Source organism: Fusarium graminearum, chromosome 4, assembly GCF_000240135.3.
Source record: "Fusarium graminearum PH-1 chromosome 4, whole genome shotgun sequence".
Lineage (NCBI taxonomy): Eukaryota > Fungi > Ascomycota > Sordariomycetes > Hypocreales > Nectriaceae > Fusarium > Fusarium graminearum.
Window position 1 is genome coordinate 2878687 of NC_026477.1, and position 18958 is coordinate 2897644.

The following is an 18958-nucleotide window of genomic DNA, read 5'->3' on the forward strand; positions in this document are numbered from 1 at the left end:
TCCACACGAACCTACAATCCAGAGTTGCTCATCGGAAGGGTGAGGCATGAAGGGGATACAAAGGGGTAGAAAAGAGGAGAAAAATATGACGGCCGAAATACGAATAGCAGATACGGTACAAACCAGAGCGAGGCTCTCAACAACAGTTCAGGGGTGTTGCACCCCGCTTTGTCAATGTCTGTTTTCTTTTCTCAGCATGTTTTCTTATTTCTATACATATCGTTTATTTTCTTTCAATGCATATATGGCATCGACGCGGAGGGAATAATCATCTGCGCACACGCTGTTTTCTTTTATATTCCCATCATTTTGTTTGCTTTTTTATTCAAAGACGAGAGGACATCTGCTGCGAGGCACGGCATGGCATGGCAAGGTACGGTACAAGAAACGAAGTGGTGCATAACTTATGAAGCACATCGTCGATGTCGATGTTGTTCAGAGGGATAGGAGGAAAAGGTAGTTCTGGTTTGCATTAAGATAGTTGGACCAGGATAAGAGCTTGCTCAAGGGTTACTGAGATCGTCAAATGTCTGGCAGACAAGGACATCCCTTCTTTAGTTGAACGGGCGGCATTTGTGCATTAAGTAATGTCCTTGCTCTTGAATACTTCATCCTTGTCTCATTCTAACGTCATGTTTGTGATTATTACTTGTGTATATTAATTTATATATTAACAAAGGGGTATCATCAATCTAAAAGAGTGTCTACAGATCTACTGTAATTATCTACTCAGCCGAGTCTTTCTTCCCACAGTTCCGTCACGCCTTTCTCGGTAAGTTCAGGCATCAATCTAGCAAGTACCAATTCGAGAATGCTGTACATTAGATGCTTGTTGCAGTACTCGTCATCCAGTACAAGCAGAAGCCGCTCCATCTCATCCACAAGATCTTCATCATCCGATGGATCGCCCTCGGCCTTTGTGCCTCGCCGCCATAAGCGACCGCCGAAATAAAGTCTTCCCACACCCTTCGGTAGCAACTCCCAAAGTGATTTAGCGGCTCTTCGACGAAGGGCGTGTAACTCGGCTTCGGAAGATGGTGGGAAAAGAGACGCCTTACCGGGGGCATTATTGGGGAAGAGAACGCCGCGAAGTGTGCGCAGAAGAGGGGGCAGGTTCGACGGAGAGAAGAGAGAATTGATATGATGAGAGAGGAGCCTGTGTGGAAGACGTATGTAAATTAGCACACATTAATTTCACTTTGCGTTCTAAGCTTGTGCATCGCGTGGGGTTGAATGATCGGAAACATAATGTGCAGCAAGGGGCGCGTTCATTGTCGGTCTAGCCGGTGTGATGCGATGTAATGCAATGCAGTAAGGTTGAGAAGCAGAGCACAAAGTGAGACGAGGCTGCCAATGGCTTATTGGGTGGCAGCGCCTCTGGACTGGCTCATAAGGTTGCTTCTATGCTGATCCGCCCATGTATGAACGAAACAGGTCGAATGAAGGCCAGGGGGGGCAGCAGACAAGACAAGGCTTGCAAGGTGCGGGGAAATGCATCAAAAAAACAGTCTTCGTCTGTATCCCATGCAGGTAAAGGGAAAGATGTGAGATTACACAACAGGCACCCAGGCAATAAGACCCAGTCTGCGTGTGAGTAGTGTGTCGTCTGATTGTCTTGCTTTCACCCCTCAAAATCGAGTCCAGGATCGTGTAACAGTCCTGCATGGGGGTTGCAAAAAGCTTAGTGGTTTCCAGCATGTGTTGGTTTTTGGGAAGAGTTGAAGCTGACTAGTTAGACCAAGCCGCAATTTAGGAATTCAACGGGCTTGACTGGATGGTGAAAACCATGACTGTGACATCTGCCCTTTTCAATATACCGGTACAACCAACGTCTTGAACAATGATTGTCTCAGACGGGTGGCGCGGCACGGGGCGAGAGTCAATTCAAGCTCATTGATGCATCTTGAAGCGGGTGGTCCCTTTGAAGAAGCTGACATGGGCTGGGCGCGTAATCTTGACATCCTGCTGGACAGAAATGCCTAGCTTGGGGCCATGTCGAGCAATCGGATGTGAAAAGCAGCATCATGCTTTTCGATTGGCTGAGCCTCAGCTCCCAGGACCCATGTCAATCATGATTGAAGGACGGGAAACTCAACAAGGAAACGCTATTGCCTTGACACAATTACCCTCATCTCGCCTCGTGGTACAGCTAAGTGTGTGCTGCAAGGGTGTGCATCGACAACGGCTTCTCGTCCAACAGCCAACAAAGGGCAGAAACGGTATGGCCCGCTTCTAAGACCAGGCGGGCCGACTTATCATGCCGTGCCGTTGAAGAAATTTGTTTCTGAAAGCTCACTGGAGCATCAGGAGGTCCAGTGACTCTGGACTCATGCGAGGTGAAAATGTCTGGTGACGATGTAGGTGTGAAGAAAAAAAATGCTCATATCTTACCTGTCAACAGGGCCATCGTGGCCAGCGATTCGTCCAGGTCCGTTGACCGCGCCGTATTGTAAAAGTGACAGAAATCCATCAAGCCAAGGCATGCGCAGGCTCAGCTCAAGCAAATTTCCAAGGCATGTCCATACCCGGCATGATAGGATAGGCGCCTTGATGTAGTCGGATGACTCATGACTCGATGAAACGCTGGAGTGTTTATCCTGACCCAGCAATACCTCCTTTTCGTCTATGGGTGTCGTTCTAGCAGGAAGGGACGAAGCCATCACCAGAGCAGTACTGATAAATCGGAGCGAAGCAACTACTACCATTCCAAGTTGGATAACGCCGAGAAATATGGATCTTACAGAAGATCTCACAGACCAAGCGCGGCGACCCTTTACTTCAAGCTTTGACTCAGAGGTTTCCTTTTGGGTTCCTACAGGCGACGGCCCTTCATCCTTCTTCTGTCGCAAGACCCTGGCTGTGATGCAGATGCCCTCGTATAGCATCCACGGCTGTGAGGCTTTATTGGCTATGATATTGCCAATTATAAGCTCGGAGAAGATTTGTTCGACGAGGCTTGTGAGGCATGGGTTCTCGAGATCTTCTGTGGGTAAGAGGATGGCAAGGATGCCTTGGACTAGCAGTTGGCGGTAAAGTGCTTCATTCCCAGCTTGGTCAGATATTGTGTCTGGTTTGTCTGGGTGAGGTACTGGCGCTAGGTGCGGAAGAGGGCACATGGCGTGGTATGCTTCTCGGGGATCTACCTCCACGGGGGCCCTCGCGATAGTACTGTGTGAGATTCGGTATGCTGATCGTCGTTAGAAAGGAGCGGCTCGCAAATACAGGGTATCCTTACAAGTGATATGCTTGTCCAACAAGTCAGGTATCTCGTCCAAGACCAAAGTTTCTATATCAACCTTGCGGAAGCGCTGCTCCAGTGCTCGCGAACAGTGAGCGATGATGTGTAGGACTTCTGCGACAAAGTTCTCGTCTGTCGTGATTTTATTATACCAGCTTTGAACAAATTCTCTTAGTACGATGGCGAGAATTGCGTATAGCTGGAGGTCAACATCGTTGCGACTAGTTAAAGGAGGAAGCAGCTCGTCAATGGGCACTTGCGCATCGCGGCCCTTGTCGCCGAGCTGAGGAGAGCATAACGTCCTGCGTATTAAAAGTGAAGTCGCTCGGTCGGACAAGGGGTCGGTCGTGTTAGGGCGCGTCGAGCGACGTGAAGAGGCCGTAGTAGTAGTCGTAGCGGCAGAAGAGGTAGCGGTAGAAGGCGGCGGTTCGGTGTCAAAGGTCACCGACTTAGGCCGTGGGGCCGGTGGTCGGGCAGGAGAGACGGCCGGGGCCACAGAAGAAGTGGCTGTCATGGCCAGAGTGATCGGCGAGTTCCCACTATCATGACCCGGTCGCGGAGTCGAGGCGAGTTGAAAGGATATTGCGATGAGTTTGCGCGTAGTTCAGTTATGTGTTTGAGAATGAAGTCAAGTTAACAACAGGTCGCAGGGGAGGCCGCATGTTAAGCTCCTTCCTGCATGGTACGGGTTGGCCCGCCGCCTGAACCGTGCGCTGCAGGCGCGGGGGAGCCGCATGCATGAAATGCCATGCCCTGCACCTTCCGAGTACAGTTGAGCACTAAAAACAAAGAAGCATTCCAGGTGTATCTACAGTTCAAGCCACCATGCTATTGTGCATCTCAGACAGGCACATAGCGCGCCATGCGTCGCTACATGGCATCCAAGCTCCAACTTAGATTCGATTACGGAAACGTTCAATGGCTGGTTCGGGAGATATTCTTTTTTCCGCTACCATAGCTCCCCATAAAGTTTATAGAATGGCATAATGCTTTCAGTGATGATCTATCCATATACACAGCTACGATACAGAATCTGTACAATATGGTACAAGAGAATTCGTTTGTACTTGTTCGTCCTACACTTTTTAAGCCTCCCTGGTGGCTGTCTCGTACCTCTTTCCACGGAACGCCCACACGCCCCAATTGCCACAACTGACATCCTGAGGGTCCATGTCATTCAAATCCCATCTGAGACTCCTGAAAGTGTTCTCGCCAGGCTGCAACAGAATGTCAAACTCCCCCTTTGACTTCTTGTTCACCCATTCAACATCACGCTCCATATCAAATTGAGTGTATCCTGTGCTGATAATGGGAACCTTGGTCTCCAGCAGAAGAGGGAGAGTCTCTTCCCACTCGTGACTGCTGGCAGGATGACCCAGGCCAGGGTGGAACAGCACAAAGCAGTCAAAGTAGGGATCATATGGCGCAAAGTGCTGTGTCTGGTGAATCGTGTGATAATAATCCACGATTGTGCTGATCTTCATCTTGTACCAGACACGATCCTCAACCACCGCCCCAAAAGGGTTTGAAGGGGTACGCTCCGGCAATGGGAACTCGTCATCCCGGTTAGCCATACTTTCAGGTCCCACAAAGATAAGATGAAGCCGGGCGTCAGGGAACATGTGAGCCAACTGAACCCAGGCAGGTCGTGGGAGAGAAGACTCAGCACGAGCTCCCAGGATAAATACTCTCACAGCAGGGGCTTCTGGTTTCAGCTCGCCAACGCCGATTCCTCGGCCGGACTTGGGAGGGTGGAGGTTGTATCTCAATGCTGTTCTCATAAATCAGTCATGGAACCTCCTTTCTGGTCGGTCATTAGTACTAACCGCTGAAGCTCTTCAGGCCTTCCGTAGTCACTCGCTCCCCAGCCTTAATGCTATACGGGCTGAGTTCATGGAGAACACTGCCAATGGTAACCGGGTATGTCAGGAGACGGGTGATCTGTCTCATTTGACGATCAGAGTTGACGGCGTCGAACTCTCTGGTGTACATGAAGGTATCCCAGTTTGTCATGTTGATGGCCGCATGCTCCATTTGAAGATCAGGGAGATTGCCTTCCTCAAACACCCGGCCGGATCGCAAATCGTGGTCATCTTCGTTGATTTGTCGCAGGGTATCGCAGACTTCTAGGTGCTTCTCATAATCGTCCATCCAATGTTCCTCGCAGCAGTAAACCGGCAAACCGCAGTCCGGACACTCAAAGTTCACATGCTCTGGCGGTTGGGTGCCGTTTGCAGCTTCTGCATCCTCAGGTTTCGGGGCAATTGTCGGGAGCTTCGTTTGCTGGTGGTCGGGGTGGGGGCAGTAGGCGTGCTGTCGCATAAAAGCAGCTCGTTGTCGAAACTCGGGAACAGGTGATTTCGAAAAAGGATGAAAGAGGTCGTCTTGACTGAGGCGCAGCGATGATGGCGAGGAAGACTTGGTAGTCGCAGAAGCGGCTGCCTCGGACTGCTTCTTTGCATTGGTCGAAAAGTCTCGGTTAGCAGGCGCGGGTGCTTTTCGTTTCTGGTCTTTCACTGTAGAGTGAACACTTCGGACATGATGGGGTGATATCCTCATCCATGGCTTGGCTGTCACTCCCAAGGCTAATTGCCTCCGCATAGTTGCAGAACACTGTCCACAGAGGCTCGAGGCCGCTCTTCTCAGAGTCGGCTCCATTTCTTTAATAAATACGACCGATATCCGAACGCCAATTATTCAACTGACGTCTTCTGTATGTCTGATTATCGAAGGAAGTGGGATAATTCGAAGGAGCTCGGGCCACCATCGGCAGCGCCGCAAAATAATTCCTCCGATGCGAGCCAAAGTTTTGACATCAAAGCTCGCTCGAGTTTCAAAAGCTCCAACCATCAGCTTCGACGCGACACAATCTGACCTGCACCTGTTCTTGAAGCCGCGCAGGCTTATCTGCGCCTAGCCGCAAACATGGCGACCACTTCAAACATGTTTTTATACTCGCTTACGGTCCAGCCTCCGACAAATGTTACACAGGCGGTCCTGGGTCAGTTCGCAGGCACTAGGGAACAGCTCATCATCACTGGTGCTGGCTCGCAACTCTCACTGCTACGACCTGATCCCTCGCAGGGAAAGGTGATTACCCTCCTCTCTCATGATGTCTTTGGCATCATTCGTTCCCTTGCCGCCTTCCGGTTAGCTGGCAGCAATAAGGGTAAGTCAATCCAGAGCCCCCCCTCAGGAAAATCACTTAGTGATGTTCGAAAGCGATGCTATAGACGCGTCGACCACAGTGCCGCCAGAACTCGAAGCCCTGTCATCAGAAACCCAAGGCTAACAGAACGTTCACAGATTACTTGATCATTGCTTCTGACTCTGGTCGGATCACAATTATTGAGTATCTCCCAGCCCAGAACCGCTTCCAGCGACTACATCTTGAAACATTTGGAAAGTCTGGCGTAAGAAGAGTTATTCCTGGCGAGTATCTTGCTTGCGACCCAAAGGGCCGAGCTTGTTTAATTGCCTCAACTGAGAAGAACAAGCTCGTGTATGTTTTGAACCGAAATTCACAAGCCGAGCTTACGATCTCGTCGCCTCTCGAGGCCCACAAGCCTGGTGTTCTTGTCATCTCTATGGTCGCACTTGACGTTGGCTACTCGAATCCTGTTTTCGCCGCGCTCGAGATTGACTACTCAGAGGTTGACCAAGATTCAACAGGCCAAGCAATGGAAGAGCTAGATACTCAACTTGTCTATTACGAGCTTGATCTAGGACTTAACCACGTGGTTCGAAAGTGGTCAGATCCCGTCGACCCTACAGCCTCAATACTGTTTCAAGTTCCGGGTGGTAATGACGGTCCAAGCGGTGTGTTGGTATGCGGTGAGGAAAACATCACATATCGACACTCAAATCAAGAGGCCTTCCGCGTTGCCATTCCTCGTCGTCGCGGTGCTACAGAAGATCCCAACCGCAAACGCACTATTGTCTCTGGCATTATGCACAAGCTGAAGGGCAATACGGGTGCTTTCTTCTTCTTGTTGCAAACAGATGATGGTGATCTTTTCAAGCTTTCTATCGACATGATTGAAGATGAAGAAGGCAATCCGACAGGAGAAGTCAAGAGGCTCAAGGTCAAATACTTCGACACCGTCCCGGTGGCATCTAGTCTTTGCATCCTCAAGAGTGGATTTCTCTATGTTGCCACACAGTTTGGCAACTACTCATTCTACCAATTTGAAAAACTTGGTGACGATGATGAGGAACTGGAATTCTACAGCGATGATTTCCCCGCAGACCCTAAAGCTTCCTACGAACCTGTCTATTTCCACCCCCGGCCAACCGAAAACTTGGCTTTGGTTGAGAGCATTCCTGCCATGAACCCGCTATTAGACTGCAAGGTGGCAAACCTCACTGGCGAAGACGCACCTCAAATATATACCATCTGTGGCAATGGCCCCCGAAGCAGCTTCAGAATGCTCAAACATGGTTTGGAAGTCAATGAGATAGTTGCTTCTGAACTTCCTGGAATACCTTCCGCAGTGTGGACACTGAAGCTCAACCGCTCGGAACAATATGATGCCTACATTGTGTTATCGTTTACCAATGGTACGCTGGTACTCAGTATTGGAGAAACGGTTGAGGAAGTCAGCGACTCGGGCTTCCTCACAAGCGTTCCTACGTTAGCAGCTCAGCTGCTTGGTGACGATGGCCTGATCCAAGTTCATCCTAAAGGCATTCGACATATCCGTAATGGAAACGTTAATGAATGGGCAGCTCCACAGCATCGATCTATTGTTGCCGCAACTGCCAATGCTCATCAAGTTGCCGTTGCCCTTAGTTCTGGTGAGATTGTTTACTTTGAAATGGACGCCGACGGCTCACTAGCCGAGTACGACGAGAAGAAGGAAATGTTCGGAACAGTCACATGTCTGAGCTTGGGAGATGTTCCTGAAGGGCGTCTGAGAAGCTCATTCCTTGCAGTCGGCTGTGATGATTGCACTGTCCGTATTCTCAGCCTTGATCCCGAATCGACTTTGGAAAATAAGTCGGTGCAGGCTCTAACAGCAGCCCCTACGTCGCTGGCTATCATCGCTATGGAAGACTCCTCATCGGGTGGCTCTACACTCTATCTTCACATTGGACTTCACTCCGGTGTGTATCTTAGAACAGTCCTCGACGAGATCACCGGTGAATTAACCGACACCCGCCAAAAGTTCCTTGGGCCCAAGGAAGTCAGGCTATTCCAAGTTACTGTCCAGGGTAAGACTTGTGTACTTGGACTTAGCTCTAGACCTTGGCTTGGCTATGCGGATCCTATCACGAAGGGATTTGTTGTGACGCCCCTCAACTACGTTGATCTAGAATGGGGTTGGAACTTCAGCAGTGAGCAATGCGAAGAAGGCATTGTTGGCATCCAAGGCCAGTCACTACGGTATGTCTATTATATTTCCTTTCTTTGCCGTTTTAAGTTGTACATGATGAGAAAAAGGATCCTATGCCATGGGCGATGAGGTCTTATTACGCATTTTTTCCAATTGTTCCTACTGAAGCAACAAAATTTTCTGCATTATTCTTGTAGCATTCTCCAGCGAGACACAAGCTAACACTCGCAGGATCTTTAACATTGATCGACTTGGCGAGACACTGATCCAAAAGTCTATTCCTTTAACTTATACCCCCAAGAAGCTCGTCAAGCACCCCGATCAGCCTCTTTTCTACACTATCGAAGCAGACAACAACACGTTACCACCTGAGTTGAGAGCACAACTCCTCGCCGACCCTGGAGTCGTAAATGGCGACTCCAGGGTGCTCCCACCTGAGGACTTTGGCTACCCCAAAGGTACTCGGAGATGGGCATCTTGCATCAACGTAATTGATCCCCTGTCTGAAGAAGGCCAAGTCTTGCAGACAATAGATTTGGAGAACAACGAGGCAGCCGTCAGCGCAGCTATTGTGCCATTTTCCAGCCAGGATAACGAGAGCTTCCTCGTCATTGGTACCGGCAAAGACATGGTTGTCAATCCTCGAAGCTTTTCAGAAGGATACCTCCATATCTACCGATTCTTGGAAGGGGGTCGGGAGCTTGAGTTTATCCACAAGACCAAGGTCGAGGAACCCCCGCTGGCTTTGCTGGCTTTCCAGGGCAGAGTCCTTGTAGCCGTTGGCACATCGCTTCGCATATATGATTTGGGTATGAGACAAATGCTCCGCAAGTCTCAGGCCGAGGTTGCAACACAGCAGATTGTGTCTTTAAACACACAAGGCAGTCGAATCATTGTAGGCGATGTTCAGCAGGGTGTCACTTACGTTGTTTATAAGCCTGCTTCCAACAAGCTCATCCCCTTTGTCGATGACACAATCGCAAGGTGGACCACATGTACAACCATGGTGGATTATGAGTCCGTCGCCGGCGGCGACAAGTTCGGTAATATGTTTATCGTACGTTGTCCTGAGAAGGCCAGCGAAGAGGCGGATGAGGAGCAATCCGGCTTGCATTTGATCAATGCCCGAGACTATCTCCATGGCACACCACACAGGGTGAGCTTGATGTGTCATTTCTATACACAAGACATTCCGACCAGCATCACTAAGGCGAGCCTTGTGGTTGGTGGGCAGGAAGTTTTGCTATGGAGTGGTATTATGGGCACAATCGGAGTTTTTATTCCATTCGTTAGTCGTGAGGATGCGGACTTTTTCCAGAACCTCGAGCAACACCTAAGGACAGAGGACCCCCCACTCGCCGGACGAGATCATCTTATGTATCGTGGCTACTATGCCCCTGTCAAGGGAGTCATCGATGGTGACTTGTGCGAACGATACAACCTTCTGCCAAACGACAAGAAGCAGATGATTGCAGGCGAGTTGGACCGCTCAGTCCGGGAGATTGAGAGGAAGATTTCTGTGAGTACCTCTTGAGCCACTATTTGAACAGCGCGCTAACCATTTCCCAGGACATCCGTACACGATCTGCATTTTAATGAGAGAACATGGTATCTTTATTGTATCATGACAGCTATTGTACAACTCTTGCAAAACTTGAAGTATTTGGGAAGCTAGCGGCGTTAACGTACAGGGTCAAAAGCAACGTCCCTGGCTTGGTAGTAGATGGGTTGCCAGCGAACTTAAGATGTGTTGAAACCGCGAGGCGGTATGAAATATGAATATAATAAATATCCAATTCAAAGCTTAATCAGAGTCCTCTCCAAAAAGGCCCACGGTTTTTGTACTTGTCGGCCTTCTTGCCTTTGCCAGGGACTGAATGTTCCTGTTCCCATTTTTCGTCGTCCAAGTATGCCGTAACGGCATTTCCAATATCGTAGTTTGACTGCTCCAAGTATAGCACGGCAATGTCATAGTCCGAGACCTTGCAGGATGTCATGAAGCGACGGATCTTGCCCTTTCTCATCTCTTCGTCTTCGCCTTCGATAGGTCGTGGGGAAAGGCTCACGCCACCCTTGTAGTACTCGCCAGGGACCAAGATTGTTCGTCTGCCAAGAAGCAAGTGGTCGCTTGTGATATTGTTGCTTCGTCGGAGAGCAGAAGCCGGCACGCCGTATCGCAGAGACAAAGAGCTGACGCTATCATGTTGATGATCGAGAAAATGCAGAATATCTGGAGCATCCTCCTTTAAATCATCTTGTGCTAATGCTGCCTTCTCGGCATCGACATGCTGCGTCGTTGAAGCTGCTGAATATGGTGGTGGCGCTCCTGGTACATGTGCAGTCGAGCTAGATGACGAATAAGCCGGGGGGTCTTTCAGGCCCTGCGGCAGTGAAGTAGGCACTGTTGAAACCTGACAGTAAGGACAATAGTCTGCAAAACGCTCGTTCTTCTACCACAGAAGAGCATCAGCTTCAACTCACGCTGCGGTCATGCGAGAAAGAGGTAGAGGGAGATGACGAACGTGAATACATTTGCCACAGATGATCCTCGAGCAACATGCGACTCGGCGATCTTGCGGTAGAGATAGTTCCTCCTTTGTGTAAGCCGGCGTTGACGAGAGGATAGTTGCACAGGTAGAACAGGACTCCATGATTTCTTTGCGATTTAAAGAGTAAACTGCATTAGAAAGGTTCGAGAGATATCTTTGCAGGCAAATGTTCGATAGGATGATCTAAAGGATGCACACCCATTTGGGCTATCTGTAGACAAGTATCCAATCACGTCATGGGCAAAGTGTTAGTGGCATGGATGCGAGTACAAGACGCCACTTTGAGGATGTTGTATCAGCAGCCTGATAGCACGCATCTTTCCCAAGTGAGACTGAACGAAACTCGATTCTTTATTTTATTTTTTATCACTCGAAGTACAAGTTACAGGTTGGTCTACAAGGTTAAAGAGTCAAACAAAGTCACAGATGGGCGACACTATGTTGTTGGACCTATCAACGCTCCGAACTCTAGAAAACACAATATACAAGACGGATGTTTGACTACGTAATAAGCCACGATGAAAAGGGGACAAAAGAGAACAAAAGAGGACAAAAGAGAGAACATGATACTTCTTATCATAGGTATCCTTTATCAAATAGAGTAATGGCGGTCCTTGAATTTGCCGTACCAGCGAATCGTACCGAGGCTGGTGGATAGTGTGAACTACATTGTTTTTCTTAACCGCATATCGCGACCCTTGATCTCAACTCTTCCTTCAACTTCAACCTTCCAACAAACTTACCTAACCCACCATCTCGACGTCGCACAACGCCCAGCCATATCAATCGCACTATAACACCCCCAAGGAATACCGCACCGTCCGAAATATACAAAAATCATGAGCAAGCCAGGCTTGTCCTTTGGCCTTAACCTTACCAAAAAGCCAGGCGCGTCAAAGCCTGCGCCGCCAAAAAGAAAGCCGCTGTTCGGCGACGACGATGACTCGGATAACGATGGTGCCAGTGGGCAGGGGAAGGCAGAGGAGATCGGAGAGTTTGATGATTTCGACAGCGTCCCAAAGCCAAAGACAACCACCTCGAAATCGGCGAAATCGAAGAATGGCCCTCCTACCCAACCACCAAAGCTTAAGTCGAAAGGTCAGCCAAACATGATGTTCGGCGATCTTTCTAGCTCTTTGACCTCGCGAAAGAATGCCGAAGCTGCCGCAGAAGTCGATGCCAGCGTTTACGAGTACGATACTGTTTATGATTCCCTTAAGCCAAAGAAACAGGCCACAAAGGAGGACCAAGAAAAACGGCCCAAATATATGAAGAACATTATACAAGCCGCCGATATACGAAAGCGCGATGCGCTTATTGCAGAAGAGAAGAAGATTGCTCGAGAGCGAGAGGCCGAAGGAGATGAGTACGCCGACAAGGAAAAGTTCGTCACAGAAGCCTACAAGAAACAACAAGAGGAGAACAAGCGACTAGAAGAGGAGGAGAAAAAGAGAGAAGAGGAAGAGGCAAAGAAGAACAAAGCTGGTGGCATGTCTGCATTTTACAGAAAACTCCTGGACAAAGATGAGCAAAGGCATTCAGATGCTGTCAAGGCAGCTGAAGAAAAAACAACATCCGGTGCGCCAGCACAAGAAGAAGAGGCTGGCGATGCCGAGAAGGAGGATGACAAGACACAAGCCGATCTAGCCAAGGAGCTGAATGAGAAGGGCGCCGCAGTGGCCATTAATGAAGATGGCCAAGTCGTTGACAAACGCCAGCTTCTCAGAGGCGGCTTGAATGTCGGCGCAAAGAAGAAGGATTCAGCCCAACGCGACTCAGAGCGACAGACGGAATTACCACGAAAAGAAGCCACAAACCCACAGTTTGGACGACGCCAAGCTCAGCGAGAACGACAAACACACATGATGGAGCAGCAACTTGAAGAATCCATGAAGCGATCACGCGATGAAGAAGCAGCACAAAGGGAAGAAGTCGAGCGGGCGGCCAAGAGTCGCAAGACAGAGGGCGAGATTTCGAGCGCCAAAGAACGTTACCTCGCGCGAAAACGAGCTGCCGAGGAGGCCAAGAAGGCCGCTGGAGGAGCTTAGATACCCAATATTTAAAAGAAGAGAAGAGTTTGAATACAACGGCGCAGCATGGCCCTTGATACGTTATCCTCGCCATATCTGTTCCAGGTCGTCTATTTCCCAATTCTATCCATAATTCGGTTGCTCGTACAGTGTGATATCCTCCCAAGAAGTCATCCAGCCCATTCCAGACGTGTTGACACAATATGATACAGTACTGCGGTTTTCTTTCAAAGTGTCGCAAGTCGTTTAAAGTTTTATATTCAGGATTTGCGCATCGTCAATCCGCGGGGTGTCTGTTTAGTGACCAGACTCCTGCCTTAATCGAGCAATGTAGGCTGAGTTGACCATGTTCCAGGCGGCCATGTACTTCTCCATACAGCTGGTCATGCAGGTCGTCTCGCCGCTCGACAGGGAGGTTCCGGGCTTGGGAACGCACTTCTCGAAGCAGGTCTCTTGAAGTTTCTATACAGAAAAGGTAATGTTAGTATTGTTTGCCAGTCTAAGAGCAATTGCGATGCGGACGGACCTCAATCAGAGTTCGAGCGTTGACCAGGTTGGCCTCCTGCTGGACCTGCTTGATGACAGCAGCCTTGACTTGTGTGGAATCCATGGTTGTGGTTTTGTGGTATAAGAGAGGCTTGGAGTCGTGACGTTGCTTGGGCCGTAGAGAAAGCTTGATCTCCTATCGCAAAAAGATAGGCGGTACTGGAAAAATCCGTGGTCCGAGTATTCACATGACTCAGCGCACCATTGAACTGACACCCTACAGCTTGGACACTGATTCATTTCTGAGTCAGGTCAATTGCACAACTATATATCTACTAACATGCAAGTAACTCTATTACATCAACTCGAGCGCAGATTCAATCCATATCTGTAGTCAATCTCTAAAATTGTTGTTAGCTCATCATATACCAGTCGATGCATAACGTTATATATGCTGGCGTCCAATGATGTGACTGTTGCAGTGAGGCATTCTTACAAATAGAGGACGAGTGCCGTCATACATTTCGTAGGTATTTCATCAATGTATTATTGAACTGACCGGGCTATTCAAAGTTGAGTTATATTTCACCACGTTCGAAATATTATCCAAATTCGCCAATTGTAGCAACGTCAGAATGACTCTAAGTACAATGAAAGCTATGGTGACCGAGGTACCAGCGAATGGTTCCAAACCTGAGTTGATCAAGAAGGATATCTCCCCGCCAATGCTGGAACCTTATGAGGTGTTGGTCAAGGTTGCAACTGTTGCTCAGAATCCAACTGATGGTATATTTTCTCAATACAGTCTGGCAACTACACAATGCTAACCCTTTCCAGTTTCAGCTTTTGATCTCAATCTCTTTGGAAATGGCGCTGTGCTTGGTTGTGACTTCGCCGGTAAGATTGAGCGCCTTGGTAAAGATGTCACAAAGGTTGCCGAGGGCGACACAATCGCTGGTCTTATTTGGGGTGGTAAGTGGAAGCAACGCAGCATAACTCGAAGCGGTTACTTATATGCTATGCACAGGCGAGATCAAGGGCCTAGGGGCATACAGCGAGTACACCAAGGCCCACGAGAGCATTTGCTTCAAGGTTCCAAAGAGTATCTCACTTACAGAGGCTGCCACTATCCCACTGGCATCTTTGACTGCTTGGCTCGCCTTTTTCTCAAAGGACAGTCTGAACATCGATCGTAACAAGCCAGATACGACTGTCCTAGTTTGGGGCGGAAGCTGTAAGTAAACCAGCACCGCTTGCTTCTGGGCCAGCAGACTGACATCTAAGAGCGAGCGTTGGGCAGTACGCGATTCAAATTGCAACAATTCTTGGTTTCAAGACCGTTGCTACATGTAGCCCTCACAGCTTTGATCTCGTTAAATCCTTTGGAGCCACTCATGTCTTCGACTACAACGACCCAAACGTGGTGAAATCTATCAAGGAGGTAGCACCTGGTTTGAAATATGTCTTCGACACGATTGGCAAACAGACATCGTCTTCAAAGGCATCCGAGGCGATTGACGAGAATGGCGGCACTCTCTGCACAGTCAGACCAGACAAGAGCTTCACTGAGAATGTGACCGAACAGACCAAAGTCACACCTGTACTTGTCTGGACTACATTCAACAGGGTTATCCAGTATAAGAAGGCTTCGTTCCCGGTGAGTAATCTCAAAATCGCACTGATATAGCGGTGCTGATAGTATAATAGGCTAGTGAAGATGACCACAAGCTGGGTGTTGAGTTCAACGAGAAGCTCCCTGGCTGGATCGATGAGGGTAGAATCAAGCCTAACAAGCCCAAGGTTCTTGGTGGACTGGATTCTATTCCGCAGGGGTTCCAGGAGCACAGGGATGGTAAGATTTCTGGATTCAAGATTGTGTATGAACTATAGGTAACTACTGAGTTCCTCCTGGTTGACCCTGGAAGAGAATACGTCGTCCAGGCTCACTTGTCGATGAAGTTATGATTATAGTAGTTGAAGCTTTACATGATAAAACAGAATGAATATAATACACGGCGGATGAATTGGTGCATGTGAATTGTGGCTGCTATTTGTGGCTTTTAAAATGGAAGTCCAAAAGTGATTGAAGGGTCAAATGACAGGGGTAGTCCCCGTTAGTACCTGCAGTGGGGGAAGCATCCTCACCTAAAATCGTTTGGCTCAGAGGAAGAGGACACTTGTGCTAGCTCCTGACCCGACCTACGGTATCGAAAGAACACTCCCTACATTACCCACAGCGTCACGGCGACTTCGACAGCGACCACTTTGGTCAATTTCTCTACTCCTACCTATTCCAACACCCGATCGTACTGCCACGGTCAAAAGCAGTGTGCGCCCAATCCAGCCAGTTTTATAATTGGCCTCTTTCGAGACCAGATATAGCTTCATCATGCGGCTGTCCTCACTATCAGCGGCGCTCCTTGGTGCGTTCGCATGGACTACCAGCGCTTCCGAGTTCGATGACGAGAACATCAGGAGTATCTCGGTATGCTATCTATCCTCTAGCGAACAACATATAGAGCTTCTTTGCTAACTAAACTTCTCTGCCATGTAGCTCAGGACACATTCCTTGACCCAGGTTAGTTGCGCCGCACGCACGCGAGCATAGAATTCAAGGATCGGCAGATTGATTAACTCTCGTCCTCAAACAGCCTTACCTCGACTCGGATATGCAAAGCCGCTGGTACGACTTTGGCGGAGATACCATTATTCGAACCGATTCGTACGCTACCCCCGATTCTCTGATAACGACATGACAAGACTTGGAACATTGGGTTGACTTGTTACAGGTACATCCGACTTACTTCTGATCGTCCTTCGCAGTCGGGATGGATGTACTCGCGAGTACCCCTCACTGCGACAAACTGGCAGGTTGAGGTTGAGTTTAAGATTTCAGGCAAGAACCAGCTCTATGGCGACGGTTTTGCTATGTGGATTACCCGCCAGCGTGCGCAGCAGGGAACTGTCTTTGGCGGACCCGACAACTTCGAGGGCCTCGGAGTCTTCATTGATACCTACAAGAACAACCGTCCCGGTGTCGTCTTCCCCTATGTTATGGCCATGTATGGTGATGGCAAGACCTCTTACGACAAGTCCAACGACGGAAAGCACACTGAGCTCGCTGGCTGCTCTGCACGCGGCATCCGACATGCAAGCATCCCCACCAAGCTGCGCCTTACCTACTTCCAGGACAAGCAGCTCAAGCTGGAACTCCAGTACAAGGTTGAGGATGAGTGGCAGACATGCTTTGATCTTGAGGATCCCCCGGCTGTTCCCAACATCGCCTACGTCGGTTTCACTGCCGAGACTGGTGAGCTTAGCGACAACCACGATATCATCTCCGTCGCTGCCAAGAACCTGTACACTCAACCTGGCACCAGTAGCAACACTGGCAGCAAATCCTCCAGCAGCAAGGGCAAGTCACGCAAGGGCAGTGGCAAGACCACCGGCGGCCAGAAGGAGGGCGGCAGCTGGACATGGTTCTTCACCAAGATCATCCTGTTCATCATCGTTGCCGGTGGTGCGTACGTGGGTTACACAGCCTACCGATCTAAGGCCAAGTCGCACAGGTTCTAGGCCGATTAAAAATGAATTGTATCAAACAGCGCCTGGGGTGTGAGAAATTGAGGGATGGGGCCGAGTTGAGGTACACACGAGTCTCTGCTCAGAGAGCAACATCTGAGTTTCCTTGTATCTTTTGTATGTAGGAGGGAGGCTAGTGGGAAGGACACAAGCCGGTGAAGTATTGTGAATACCTTTGAAGAAAAATATATCTATCTTTTTGTTGTACTATGAAACTTGTATCGTGTTGATGTCTTGTTTGACCTCTACCAGGTGAAACTGATGGAAGCATTTGAGGAGCATATCTACGTGTGTCGGCGGATTGTTGGTCCAGGCTTAGTTTCCTCCGCAAGCGACTCAAATAAACTACAGGGACAGTATCTCCAAGTAAATGTATAGAGTGAATACACTTCATTGATTGCGATTGTGTTGTTACGTCTTCGATTGAATATCTCCGGAAACGGCAAACTTTAGGGTAAGAGTTGCAAGAGAACTGGTACTACATCATTTTGCATGAACGGATAAACCATGAGGTATGTAACTAGAGCTCTGAACTTGTGGTGATAACTCTGGTTTACTCTCGCTGTATGATCATAAAATGTAAAAATAGATATGCTTCCGGCAAACGTATACGTCTTGGCTGGGTTTATCATTTATCGTTTATCGTTGCAAGACCCCGGCCTCAGGGTGCCATAAAGGTTGGGGCTCAAGGCATCAGAGACTAAATTGGCAAGCCAGTCGATGCTATTTGGACCATACTCTTTGATTCATTGTTTCTCGACCTTAGAACTTATAGGTCAACTTTTCTGTCGCCTGGATCTGCCTCAGACCACCCTGTTGGTGATCAAGCTGAACTAGACACAAAGCTAGATACGGCATTCCACTGCATTCAGGTACAAGAGACAGCTCATTATTACACGTTCCAGCGAACGTTCACGCTAACCCTGAGCCGGTATAGGAATTGAGCTATTTGTATCTGATGGTTGAAGAAGGCTTTCTCGAGTCGGTGTTGGACTAGTTGATCGTCCGCTCGTATTTTGAACCCTGCCAGCTGTGTCTTTCTGCCCAGGGCAGGCACAGTATATCATTGGTTTAGTGTCTAGTATGCCTGCTAAAAGTAAACACATATCTGAATGATGGTGGAAGCTCCCGTCATCTCTCGACTTTCACCCCGCCATGAGATGGAGCCCACTTATATATACGACTAGAGGAACTGTAGCTAATGAGTTGCTAAGCCAAGCCAACTGCTCCGACGCAACATCCAATTATGCTCGGATTAGTAGGTACGAATACATACAACAAATCTGTAGAAGAAAGCATGTAGCTTTCCTGATGTCAGCTTGTGTCTTGTTCCCATTCAGTTCAAATTCCAACCCAGTGTGATATTTGTTGTACAGGGCGCCAACCCTCTTTCTTTCTCGTTATCTCTCCCTGCTTTTCCCTCATTCATCAAGATCATGTTGTTTTGATCAAGATCATCGAATTTTTGATTCCCACCTCTTTACTGAGAGTTATTTATCTCGTGTGTGAAATCCATCATCGTCGTCGTCACCATACTGCGAGCCTACTTAACCCTGCTTACTTGCTACTCACCTTGCGGGCTCGACTGTCGTCACCCATTGACTACTGATCCATCCGATCATCCGCACGCTCGCTCTCTGTCTTTAGTCGACTGACTACCGAAACGCGGTGTTTCCACTTGTAGCTAATCTACCTCCCTAAATAACGACATCATCGAATCGAATCATATCGCATCAT

General features: G+C 48.8%; 8 protein-coding genes across 8 annotated transcripts; 5 read left to right on the forward strand and 3 right to left on the reverse strand.

Annotated features, from left to right (window-relative positions):
- Positions 1–360: 360 nt before the first annotated feature.
- Positions 361–936, forward strand: FGSG_13105 (uncharacterized protein; the record flags this gene model as incomplete). The annotated part of the gene is made up of 3 exons (XM_011328679.1): positions 361–373; positions 734–772; positions 839–936. 3 exons carry the CDS (start codon positions 361–363, stop codon positions 934–936), a joined length of 150 nt encoding a protein of 49 aa, XP_011326981.1.
- Positions 937–4323: 3387 nt separating this feature from the next.
- On the reverse strand, positions 4324–5896 carry FGSG_07244 (uncharacterized protein; the record flags this gene model as incomplete). The annotated part of the gene is made up of 2 exons (XM_011328680.1): positions 4324–5009; positions 5065–5896. 2 exons carry the CDS (start codon positions 5894–5896, stop codon positions 4324–4326), a joined length of 1518 nt encoding a protein of 505 aa, XP_011326982.1.
- A 267-nt stretch (positions 5897–6163) lies between these two features.
- FGSG_07245 (pre-mRNA-splicing factor rse-1) lies at positions 6164–10170 on the forward strand (the record flags this gene model as incomplete). The annotated part of the gene is made up of 4 exons (XM_011328681.1): positions 6164–6407; positions 6545–8624; positions 8782–10093; positions 10144–10170. 4 exons carry the CDS (start codon positions 6164–6166, stop codon positions 10168–10170), a joined length of 3663 nt encoding a protein of 1220 aa, XP_011326983.1.
- Positions 10171–10250: 80 nt separating this feature from the next.
- Positions 10251–11233, reverse strand: FGSG_07246 (uncharacterized protein). Its single transcript, XM_011328682.1, has 2 exons — positions 11097–11233; positions 10251–11024 (listed from the first exon to the last, which is right to left on the reverse strand). Exons 1-2 carry the CDS (start codon positions 11223–11225, stop codon positions 10383–10385), a joined length of 771 nt encoding a protein of 256 aa, XP_011326984.1. The 5' UTR covers positions 11226–11233; the 3' UTR covers positions 10251–10382.
- A 729-nt stretch (positions 11234–11962) lies between these two features.
- Positions 11963–13171, forward strand: FGSG_07247 (uncharacterized protein; the record flags this gene model as incomplete). Its single annotated transcript, XM_011328683.1, has 1 exon — positions 11963–13171. The coding sequence occupies one exon, from the start codon at positions 11963–11965 to the stop codon at positions 13169–13171; it is 1209 nt and encodes a 402-aa protein (XP_011326985.1).
- Positions 13172–13450: 279 nt separating this feature from the next.
- On the reverse strand, positions 13451–13763 carry FGSG_07248 (import inner membrane translocase subunit TIM13; the record flags this gene model as incomplete). The annotated part of the gene is made up of 2 exons (XM_011328684.1): positions 13451–13615; positions 13680–13763. 2 exons carry the CDS (start codon positions 13761–13763, stop codon positions 13451–13453), a joined length of 249 nt encoding a protein of 82 aa, XP_011326986.1.
- A 535-nt stretch (positions 13764–14298) lies between these two features.
- Positions 14299–15529, forward strand: FGSG_07249 (uncharacterized protein; the record flags this gene model as incomplete). Its single annotated transcript, XM_011328685.1, has 5 exons — positions 14299–14425; positions 14483–14611; positions 14667–14873; positions 14926–15296; positions 15347–15529. 5 exons carry the CDS (start codon positions 14299–14301, stop codon positions 15527–15529), a joined length of 1017 nt encoding a protein of 338 aa, XP_011326987.1.
- Positions 15530–15868: 339 nt separating this feature from the next.
- Positions 15869–17547, forward strand: FGSG_07250 (uncharacterized protein). Its single transcript, XM_011328686.1, has 4 exons — positions 15869–16124; positions 16194–16217; positions 16291–16361; positions 16429–17547. Exons 1-4 carry the CDS (start codon positions 16029–16031, stop codon positions 17213–17215), a joined length of 978 nt encoding a protein of 325 aa, XP_011326988.1. The 5' UTR covers positions 15869–16028; the 3' UTR covers positions 17216–17547.
- The last annotated feature ends 1411 nt before the right edge of the window (positions 17548–18958 follow it).

Coding starts and splice junctions, on each gene's coding strand:
- FGSG_07246 (XM_011328682.1), bottom strand. CDS start 11,225: ATGGAGTCCTGTTCTACCTGTGCAACTATCCTCTCGTCAACGCCGGCT. Junction 11,025..11,096: donor TCTGTGGCAAATGTATTCAC/GTTCGTCATCTC, acceptor CTTCTGTGGTAG/AAGAACGAGCGTTTTGCAGA.
- FGSG_07250 (XM_011328686.1), top strand. CDS start 16,029: ATGCGGCTGTCCTCACTATCAGCGGCGCTCCTTGGTGCGTTCGCATGG. Junction 16,125..16,193: donor AGAACATCAGGAGTATCTCG/GTATGCTATCTA, acceptor TCTGCCATGTAG/CTCAGGACACATTCCTTGAC. Junction 16,218..16,290: donor GGACACATTCCTTGACCCAG/GTTAGTTGCGCC, acceptor GTCCTCAAACAG/CCTTACCTCGACTCGGATAT.